We start from the raw sequence: 10,935 nt of genomic DNA, 5'->3' as shown, positions 1-10,935 counted from the left end.
CAGATCTTCAAAGCTACTTCGGGCATTTTATGTCCCCTTCTTGTCTGATCAGTATACAGTGTATGCAAACTACACCATCTTCAAATCCCGGAAAGCAAAGCAACTCAGGAAGAAAAGTGGAGGTTAGCAACATGTTCTGGCCTCAAAGGACAGCCATCTTGTTAACTAGCATTTCCACTGACCTGACTCCCTCCAAGTCATCACCTGTTGTATTTTTAATAAAGGTCACCTGACATGAATAGAGCAGTCTGGGTGCTTGGGCTAGCTGAAGTATTTCTTTCAAAGTCTAGTCAAAGTTACATTCACTTCTGTGTTTTCTGCATGTAAACTGCAGATAGGCAGAAAAGGCTCTAAAGCAGATAGATATATTGCTGAACATCTCATTGTTTTTCTTCTATTCAATTATTTAGTATTAGACCGGAGAAGAACAGAACCAACTTACAGGAAGATTTGAAAATTCCTGGACTGGATGGCTATGTTAAGCTACTGTCCACACTGTGGTTTGGGATCTGAGAACTAGCAAGCCTCTCTTAGACCACATGGGCTTCTCCACCAAAGCTATTTCACAGCTCCTAGCAGACCTTATTGCTGAAATCCTAGTGCTGAAAATGAGCACAGCCTTGTTGCTAACAACATGTCCTTTTTCACCTCCAGCAAGACTAAGCTTCTGTAAAGCACTTCACAGGACCAGGACCCTGTCCTGGAGCTATCTCAGGAAAAAGGCAAACATTTGAGGAACCATGATCTAATTTTATTATATATGATGCCTTTAATTTCCATTTTATTCCCTTTACAACCACTTATATGGCTATTTTATGTTTTTTGTGTTTTTTTTGGTACCAGGGATCGAACTCGGGACCTTGCTCATGTGAGGCAGGCCGTGAAACCACTGAGCTAAATCCCCAGCAGCTATTTTATGTTTTTAAGTTTTAGCATGCTGTATCTTGAGTTCCTGACTGTTCTATATAAAGTATCAACAGACTAACATGTAGTAGGGCATTCTTAGAGAAATTAATTCTGCCAGTTGATAGATTTGGATGACATCACACTTTCAAATAATGTATTCTGAGGCCATTTCTGAGAAAGTAAGAATTTCCTTTTTTTTTTTTTGGTACCTGGGATCAAACTCAGGACCTTGTGCTTGCAAGGCAGGCGCGGTGCCACTGAGCTAAATCCCCAGCTCAAGAATTTCTTTTTTTAAAAAACAATCCTAGTGAGGGGCGGGGATTTAGCTCAGTGGTTTCGCTGCCTGCTGCGCAAGTGCAAGGACCCAAGTTTGATCCCGGTACCCAAAAAAACCAAACCAAACCAAAACAATCCCAGTGAAAAGGACCAGTGTATATTTATAGCCTGTTTTTAAGTTCTGTCTATTGCAAGGCACATGCTGCATGGGACACTTCTAGTCAAATAAGCAATGAGAGGGCTAGGGATTTAGCTCAGTGGTTCCACCACCTGCCTTGGAAGTGCAAGGTCCCGAGTTCGATCTCTGATACAAAAAAAAAAAGCAATCAGAAGGACTCAAAATGTAATAAGCGTATACTATAACTTTACCTTTATTTACAGTATTTCACAGTTTACAAGGTACTTTCTCAACATCTCATTTGATCCTCACAGTCATAATGTGAGGTAGACAACAGGTGATTTTATCTCCATTTTACAGATGAGAAAACAAACTAAAGAGGAGGGAAAGTGCCTTGCCCAAGGTCACACAGCCAGTAGAAGAGCTAGGTCCTGAACCTAGGTTGCTTAACTTCTCATCTAGCTTGAAAAGATGATGAAGTTGACCAGAGGTTTGACTGATATGTAACTTTCTATTTTTAAAGAACTTTATCTACATTTCTTTGAGTTCTTTGGAGCCTCAGATCTTCCTATGTATTAGACCATCACAGAAGTGCTGCATAATATAATCGGTCCTGTGACAGGAGAGTATTACTTACTTTGGAAGTCATGTTTCTTTGCAGCCACAGAGGATCCCACTATCTGTACTATCCCTGTCATTCCTCTAGGGTTATTTTATAGGTGCCTTATTTCCCTCAGGGTAACTATTTCTAGTATCTGAAAATAGAATGGCTCTGTTTTTCAGAATTTTCCGTCTTTTATCTTTCAAAGAGAAGGACTTTCCAATAGGAACTGATCCCAAGAGAGGAAGAAAAGTGATAATTGGACAAATGGGTGGTTACCATATAAACACTCTCTTGGGATCCTCTGTAAGGAGGAGCTGGAGCTCCAGCTTCTGAGCTGGAGTTAAAGCATTGGAGAAGTGATAGATTCACATAGTATAGATCAGTAACTGCAAAGTAAACTGGAGCCCCACTTGTTTGAAAAATCTCTAGCTTTTAATTTTTGATACTATTTGGTTACTGTTTTCCAAAGCAAACAGTGGGTATCTGATCTGATTACAGGGAAAAGCACTTTATTTATTTATTTATTTTTATATATTAATTGGTACATTTTAGGTATACAATACATTTACATTTATCGTTGGGTGTTTGTACCTGAACATGATGTATCTTAGTTCTTATTTTTTCTCCCATTACCTATGCACCCTTCACCCCCACCACCCTTCCCTATTTACATAGACTTTGTTTCCTTTTTTTTTTTCTTTCTCATAATTTTTCCTTTCCCTTCTTCCCTTTCCCCTTCCTCTCCCACCACCCTTACACCTTTGGACCTTGGGAAAAGCACTTTAAGTGAAGCCTTGCCTTTCTTACAGTAATATCACACTGTCCTTCACAGCAGCCAAAACCCTCTACTTTTTTTTTTTTTGGTACCTGGGATCAAACTCAGGACCTTGTACTTGTGAGGCAGGCACAGGGCCACTGAACTAAATCCCTGGCCCCTGAAAACCCTCTGCTACTTGCAAGGATAAATGAATCCAGTAATGGAGGTCAGTTTGTCTAATCAGACTGCTACAGGACTGAAAGTGTAGCTCAGTGGTAGAGCGTGCTAAGCATTTGTGAGGCCCTGGGTTTGATACCTAGCAAACACACATGTGCATGTGCGCACACACCCACACACAGTAGTGAGATGCTGATCTGTGTTATCATCTTGCTTGTTTGAAAAATAATTTAAAAAGCCTCCTGAGCAAGAACTTAGTTATAGCATAAAAAAGTCAGGATTGATACAGGGCTTCCTTGGGAATATCAGTTCCTGTCCCTTTAAAAACCTCATTTTGGTTTTCTCTGTTTTATGTATCTCTTTAGTGAGAGCACAATAAATTGGAAAATACTGTGCCAAGTGCTCCAGGTAAGTGATTTTTGTTGTGAAGGTGTTTTTCATGTGACAGTTAATAAACACATTAAAAAAATTTTTCATCTCTTAGCAATGCTGGGAGGTTAGCTTTGCATGGGAAAATGAGTTTCAAAATACCTGGTCAAAACACTAGCATTTCTTCCTCCAAAGAATCAGTATTCACTATAAGCTACTTTGCTCACCCTAAGTACATATGATACTCAATACTCCATAGTCTGTGGAATATTGAAGGATTAGGGACTAGGGATGATTCAGAATACCCTTTGATTATGGGCTCAGTGAAAGCGTGGGTACACCTGGCAAATCTAGGATTCTTGATGTCCAACTCTAAATTAGCCTTATCTGAACTCAAATCTTATAACATTGAGTACCATTATGAACCAGTCTGTATGGCAGGCATCTATTAACAAAATTTACTTCTCACTGGGGATTTAGCTCAGTGGTTCTACCGCCTGCCTCGCAAGCGCAAGGTCCCAAGTTTGATCCCTGATACCAAAAAAAAAATTTTTTTACTTCTCACCTGGTAGGTGTCATATGATAAAAAAGAAGACAGGTCATTTTAATCTCTTGGGATAATCATAGAAAATTGCAGCCTATATTCTTTATTACTGAATTCAAGTTTAGAAGCAGACTCATTGTTTTAAATTAAGATGGTTCTTGCGCCCAACCACTCATTTAGGTCATTTTTTTCCTCGTTTGATGTTCTGGGAATGAAGTTTGATGCCATGCGTGGTGGTGCATGCCTGTAATCCCAGCACTCAGGAGGCTGAAGCCATGAGTTTGAGGCCAACCTGAACTACATAGCAAGACCATGTCTCAAAAAAAGAAGAAAAAAAAAGTTTGAAAACCCCATGTGATGCTGCAGCATGAGATACAAGCTGATCATTTCACCAATGGCAGTCCTTTATTGTGTTTCACATTTCCTGGGATTTATTGAAATAATTCACTGTGATTATACACTCATCTGGCCAGTACCAGGCAGCTCTGTTTTTAATTTGGTTAATTTTATTTTCTCTAGAGAGGGAGAAGAGACAAATTAAATCTTTGCCTTCACAGACATAGTAAAGCTCATGTGTTAATTTATTCTTATGCTCCTACATTAAATGCCTTGGCTAAGTGGATAAATGGACATCTGCTCAGCTTTAATGTTTTTTTTTTTTTTTTTGGCAACAGAAAGATCACACTTCTGTTTGGCACTGTTGGGAGTTTAGAGGCTCTCTGGTATATCCTTAAAGGTGAATGTTGCCTTTAATTTTTCCAATTTATGTAACCATATGATTTATGCTGCAAATGAAATCAGGAAGCAGTACAATATTAAAGCAAGAATATTATCCAGTTCATTTGTCTTTCAGATTCTTGTACTTTATTTCATGTATCAGTGTTTACATTACATACATATTGTGTTTTCTGTGAAAGTTAAGTCTTGACAGTTTGATTTTCCTTTTGTTTTCAGCTTTTAAATCTTTGTTGGAAATTGGAAAATGACAGAGCTAAACTCCTGTTTCCCCTATTCTCACCTTTCGGTGCATAGACTTGCCTTCTAGAGGCCAAGTAGCCCAGCATGTTTTATTCTAAAAATTTTAGGAAGAAGCCTTTGGAAAACCCAGTGAGGATTAGTTTTATTTTACCTAATGGAAAAACGAAGCAGAAGTAGGAATTATTTAGTATTTGTATATAATGCTGAAAAGAGATGAAGTTCCTAGATATATCTTAAGTGGACTTAGAATCTCTGGACTGTGAAAGTATAATTTCATAGAAATTCTGATCCAGTTATAGCTGATGTTTGGGTAATTTCTCCCTTTGTTGAGAGTTGTCAGGAGGAATAAAACTTTTTTATAAATGAGTTTCTAGAATCATTCCTGTACTTTCCACCTTATATCCAATAACCTCTAGTAGCCATCTGATTTTATACCATTAGTTATCACTTTCTTTCCCCTAGGACCCAAAATCCCTTGATTCTTATTTTTATTCATTTCTCTCATGTTATTTTAGAGAAGGATGCCTTTAGTTCAAGGAGGGAGAAGCTCATAGCCTTAATTTCTTTTTCCTTTCTACAGTGACAATCTTTTGCTCTGTTTATCTGTTACTTTGCTTTTAGGGCTGAATCTCTTAAGAAGCCTTTCTAGATTTCAACCCCTATTATTACTTCCTTTCCTGAATTCTTTTGGAGTGTATAGTGCCTTTTTGGAGAGCATAGAACCTTAATACTTAACCTTTTACACTTGTCTACCCCAAACATTTTTAGCATGTCTGGGCAATGCCACACTTCTCTATTTCCAATGCTCCCCACAGATTCCTGAACATTTTGGTAATGTACGTGTTTATTGACAATGAATTTTAAAGAAATAAAAAGACACCTCGAACTAATATATAGCTGTTGCCTTCAATTTGGCATGGATTCTTAGACCACAGAAAATACAGCAAGTTGTAAGTCCTGCAGTATTTGAAGGTCAATTTGTGAAGGATACTTAATATGTGCACAGTGTAGCAATTCTCCTGAAGTATACAGGCTTCTGCACAAAAGTAGATTCCTCAGAGTAGCTTCTAAAAGAGAGAGAATAGAATATTTCTACTACTTGATTTTGGAGGGTCAGACCTAGCACAGGAGACCTTTTGAACGAGCCTGGGTCTGAAAGCCCTTCTTGGAGTTGTGAAGAATGCTTACCTGTTTCATGCCCTGATAGAAAAAGAACATCTGACTGCAAGGTGACTTTGCAGTCTTATATTTGGGTTGAATAATATTAAGTAGAAAGTGATATTTTAAAACGGAAAGCTGTTTTGTTTCTTCAGCTGTAGAGTTCAGCATAGTTTAAACAAATTGTAACCCAACAAATCTGATAAATGAAGGAAATTCAGATTGGGGGTGAGATTATGGAACTATGGTGATGAGGACAACCTGGAAGTTTCTCATTGTCACTTTGTAAAATAATTAGCTTGTGGTAACTTAATAGTCATGTTTAAGTAGTGTTTTACCTGAGAATGAGGTTTTATTTATTTATTTTCTTAATGTTTACATGGATATTCAAGTTCTTCATCAAATACTTACAAGATAGAGATATTTGTTGTTTCTGCTAGCTTCTGGGCTTACTCTGTCATTCCATGCTTGGAGATAAAAGTAAAAAGCAGGTGGCTTCTTGATGGTTCTTGCATCCAAAAGAATGTACTTTTCAGATTTCACCTGAGACTGGATTCCAGATATCACCTGCATTGGGAGGGCTCTTTGATCTTCATTTGCCCACAAAGAAAGTATTTGACAATTGGCACTCTAGCCTTTTGGTTTGTCATTTTAACTAATGGTTCCCAAGTTTTCAAATGTAAAGGGTTCAGTTTGTTTACCAGCTGCTTCAGCACCATTGTACTCAATGCTGGATGAGTTATAATGTATGAATAGCAATTCTCAACCAGCCTCACAAGATAGTGACCTGGAGATCCTTTAAAATTGCCATTCTCTGGTTGGCCCCAGAGAATTCTGAGTTAGTAACTAGGGGGCTCCCATCACTATTTTTAAAAGCTCCTTAATGTACCTTGAGATCATACTCTTAAGTGAGATATATTGGACACACATATTTACTACATTGATCTCTGGTGTGAGAAACCGAAAGTGGAAATAAGGACCAAAATGTATAATAGACGTTGGGAAATGGGAAGAAAATGCTTAAATGAGAAGGGGAACAAAGCAAGGGGGCAGGGGAAAGGAAAGAAGGGACAAGAAAAAAAAGAATAGGAAGAAAATGGGAACAAAGCTTTTGTAAATGAGAAAGAGGGGTCAAGGGGAGGGGAAGAGAATGGGAAAAAGGGAGGAAGCAAGGGATATCATGTACAGGTACAAATTTCCTATGATAAATGATCATTATGTATATCTAAAATATACCAATAAATGTTTTGCTTCAAAAAAAAAAAACCTCCTTAGATAATTTTGCTAATACTGTGTAGCAAGAGTTGAACACTACTGCTCTTTCTTTCTTTTTTTTTTTCTTTTGTACCAGGGATCAAACTCTGGTCCTTGCGCTTACGGGGCAGGCAGTGGAACCACTAAGCTAAACCCCCAGCCCGACTACTGCTTTTTTTTTTGGTATGGAGGATTGAACTCAGGACCTTGCATTTGTGAGGCAGGCGGTGGAACCACTGAGCTAAATCCCTGGCCCCCTGACTACTGCTCTTGATAAGGACTGAGAGTCAAGCCAGGCATGGTGGTGCATGCCTGTAATCCAGCACTTTAGGAGGATGAGGCAGGAAGATTACAAGTTCAAGCCCCACTGAAGTAATTTAGCAAGATCCTGTGTCAAAATCAAAGAAGGGCTGGGGATGTAGCTCAGTACAAAAAGCCCTGGGTTCAATCCTTGGTAGAGCAAAACAAACAAAAAACCCGAGAGGCAAACATTACACCAAAGATAAAAAATGATTAAGCTGGTAGAATGTTTGGTAACTTTTTCTAATTCTGACCCCTGGTCATCCAGACCTACATCTGGGGCCCTTCCCTTCCACAAGCCTTTTTTTCCTGTTATCTGTCCTCATTCTCTCTGGGCCTCGCTTGCTGGAAAACAACTAACTAATATGGCACTGAAAAAGCTAATGGATGTTGGGCTGGGGATTTAGCTCAGTGGTTTCACCGCCTGCTACGCAAGTGCAAAGACCCAAGTTCGATCCCTGGTACCAAAAAAAAAAAAAAAAGCTAATGGATGTTAATAATTCACTACAGTTCTCGTCCCATTGACCCTCTCCTCTCAGTACATTGAATGATATCACATCTAGAAAAAAAAAAAGAAATGACTATCATTTTGCCAACTTCAGACCCATGTGGTGTTTTATTATTAGGTGGGAGGAAACAGTTTGAGCAGGCAGGGCCTACATTCAAGAAGACTACGTTCAAGAAGACAGCCTATATAGTTCAGTGGTGCCACCTGCCTTGCAAGCACAAGGTCCCAAGTTCAATCCCTGGTACCAAAAAAAAAAAAAGCCTGCCCTTCAGCCCTACCACTTGGCACTGCTTGGCCTACTCAGGTAAGACCTGTGGCTGTCTGGAGTAGGATAATGCAAGGTGTGTGGGTGTTAAGCCTTCTTTCCTGCTCAAGACACACTAGGAGAGCCAGCTTTATATAGTTTTTTTTTAAATTAAATTCTTTTATTGGTACATTTTAGGTATACAACACAATTACATTTCTCATTGGGAATTGTACCTTTACATAATGCATCTTGGTTCTTATTTTTTCCTCATTCCTAGCCCTCCACGCCCTCCACCCTTCCCTATTTACAAAGACTTTATTTCCATTTTTTCCATTTCTCATCATTTTTCCTTTCCCTTCTTTCCTTTCCCCTGATATATAGTTTTTTAAATGTATATATAGTTTTTTTAAAAAAACATGCTCAGCTCTGTTCAAGACAAACACAGTGAAGGCCCTAGCTTGGCCTTGTTATTTTGCCACTGATCTGCAAAGAGAGCTTCTCTGCAGCTGCTGCCACCATTCTCAGATGAGAGCAAAGGTTAATTTCATTTTCAGAGAAATGACCTGAAATGTGTTCAGTTACTCAACAAAGAAAGAGCATGCAGCACTCAGAAGTTGGTTTCCCTCTTTCTTGTCTCCCTCTTGGCAGTATGTCTCTAAACTTCCCTGGTATTTCCTAAAACATGTTTAACATGTTCCCATTCTCTTCTTGCCAGTGAAACATTGGTAGAGATACGGAAGAAAAGAGGCTGGTTTTTCAGTGCTACATTTGTAAAACAATCTTTCTAACTCAGCTTTCCCCCTTTTCTTTGGGCCTTTTTCTGTATTTGTGTTCTCACAGTTTATGATGACTGGATATTCTAAAAAGTAGCACCAGAATTTAAATTTGCTGTCATGTTTGTTTTGCTTTTGCTATACTACTGTCTGACAGCTTCAGGCGCCGTGGCCTGCAGTGCTGTCACAGAAGCTCCCCTGTGTCCAGCAGAGGGCATCCTACTCCTATGAAAAATTTCAGAGCTCCTTCTGAAACTTGACATAAAGACAGTATTCGCTGTATTCTTGGTGTTGTTCCAGTGTAAGTTGAAATCCATTTTAAAAAAATCTATATTCCTACATGACACTCTTGTGCTATAGTTGAAACATTTCTTGGAGAAAACCAGATCATAAAGCTGGGTGTGGTGGTACACACACATGTAATCCCACCACTTGGGAGACTGAAGCAGGAGAATCACCATGAGTTCCAGACCAGCTTAGACTACATAGCGAATTCAAGAGAAGCCTGAACTATACAGTGAGACCTTGTCTCAAAAAACAACAACAAAAAAGCAAACAAAACAAAAGCAAACAGACAACCCCCCCCCCCCAAAAACCAGGTCATAGTTTATTAGAGGATGAACTGCCCATCACAACAGTGGTTCCCTGATTGATAGTCTAGAAGTTGACACTTCTCTATTAATTTCAGTTCTATTTGCCATGATATTATGTTTGGAGGTTATACTGTAATTGACATGCTGGGTTGAGGGGGAAGCAGCTACTTTTAGAGACAATTATTAGTCACTTACCTATTTCCAAGTTTTCATATATGAGCAAGCCATATTACATACACATTCCTAATTTTACCACTGCTAACTTATTGATGCTGTCAAAGGCAACCCAAAGGATACAAGAATGTTCAGGAGTCTCTCATTTGGGTGCCAACACATCATCTACAGAACAGTAGCTCAATGGAAGGTAATGGCATTTAGCAAGCCCTGAGCCCTGTGAAATGAAAAGCCTTTGAATACCTTCCATTAGTCCCATGCCTAGGCCATGTGGTGAGGTGCAAACATTTGCCAAAGGAAGTAAAATTTGCATCTAAAAAATGTAGGATCACTGCCTAGGCATACTTGGGCCTTGAGGAACAGGGTCAACTTCAACTCTGTCAAATACAGAATGTGGATTCCCTTCTTCAAGTGTATGACACCTGATACCCTCTTTTGTGCTTAATCTTAGAAACATGGAGATTATATGGATTGGGGGTAGTGTTTTATTTGTGTGGTTTTTGTTATTTTATTTATTTATTTTGGTGGTGTAAAGATTCAACCCGGGACCTTTGCATTGAGTTATATTCCCTTCCCATTCCCCCTTTTTTTGGAGACAGAGTCTAAGTCGCTAAGTTGCCCAGGATAGACTTGAACTTGTCATCCCCCTGCCTCAGCTTTTCAGAGTGCTGAGATTCATAGTGGCCTGAGCCACTATGCCTGGTTTTTTTTTTTTATAGATACACCCTCTAGGCTCAGATTTGTTGTGTGAAGAAATAATACAATAACAGCCAATGTTTGCTAAATAGTGGGATGGGGATGCAGCTCAGTGGTAGAGTGCTTTGCCACCATGTATGAGTCTGTAGATTTGATCCCTAGGACTACAAAAGAAAAAAAAATTGCTTTATGTCAGGAGTGTTTTAAGCTGCTTTTTCTCATATATTCCTGACAACAACCTTATGAGGTGGTGACTATTAACCTCTTTTTATAGATGGAGAAACATGCTGAGATGTTATCTGTTTTGCCCAAGACAGCTTCAGTAGAAAGTTACAGACATAGGATTTAAACCTAAGTAGTCTAGGGGCTAGGAGTACAGCTCAGTGGTAGAGTGCTTGCCTGGCATGCTCAAAGCCCTGGGTTCCATCTGTAGCATCCAAACAAACAAAACACCAAAAGCCTGGTTCCAGAGGCTCTCGGTTTAACTATGACTTTATATTCTC

General features: G+C 39.1%; 2 protein-coding genes across 27 annotated transcripts in view; both read left to right on the top strand.

Annotated features, from left to right (window-relative positions):
• Alg9 (ALG9 alpha-1,2-mannosyltransferase) overlaps positions 1 to 10,935 on the top strand; it is a 116,478-nt gene that overhangs the window by 97,485 nt on the left and 8,058 nt on the right. For 8 of the 23 annotated variants that reach the window (XM_004856538.3, XM_021237900.2, XM_021237901.2 and 5 more), the window contains one exon: positions 4 to 239. In XM_004856538.3, coding sequence (XP_004856595.1) covers positions 4 to 233 — 230 coding nt within the window. In that variant the 3' untranslated portion in view covers positions 234 to 239. Of the gene's footprint in view, positions 1 to 3; positions 240 to 3,203; positions 3,247 to 3,931; positions 5,096 to 10,935 lie in introns of those variants that run through there. The other 15 variants (XR_015451559.1, XM_021237893.2, XM_004856539.4 and 12 more) reach the window with 5 other exon arrangements.
• The window catches only part of Ppp2r1b (protein phosphatase 2 scaffold subunit Abeta), a 38,710-nt gene continuing 35,614 nt past the window's right edge, over positions 7,840 to 10,935 (top strand). For 3 of the 4 annotated variants that reach the window (XR_015451560.1, XM_087212183.1, XM_087212182.1), the window contains exon 1: positions 7,840 to 8,253. Coding sequence is in view for 3 of the 4 variants with exons in the window: in XM_087212183.1 (XP_087068309.1) it covers positions 7,989 to 8,253 (265 nt within the window). In the remaining variant the exon portion in view is untranslated. The remainder of the gene's footprint in view (positions 8,254 to 10,935) is intronic. The other variant, XM_087212184.1, reaches the window with a different exon arrangement.

This window comes from Heterocephalus glaber, unplaced genomic scaffold (genome assembly GCF_053883595.1).
Source record: "Heterocephalus glaber isolate CG9 unplaced genomic scaffold, H.glaber_assembly_v1.0 deba00001429, whole genome shotgun sequence".
NCBI lineage: Eukaryota > Metazoa > Chordata > Mammalia > Rodentia > Bathyergidae > Heterocephalus > Heterocephalus glaber.
The sequence above is the reverse complement of the archived record's forward strand: the minus strand, read 5'-3'. Positions and strand labels throughout refer to the sequence as shown.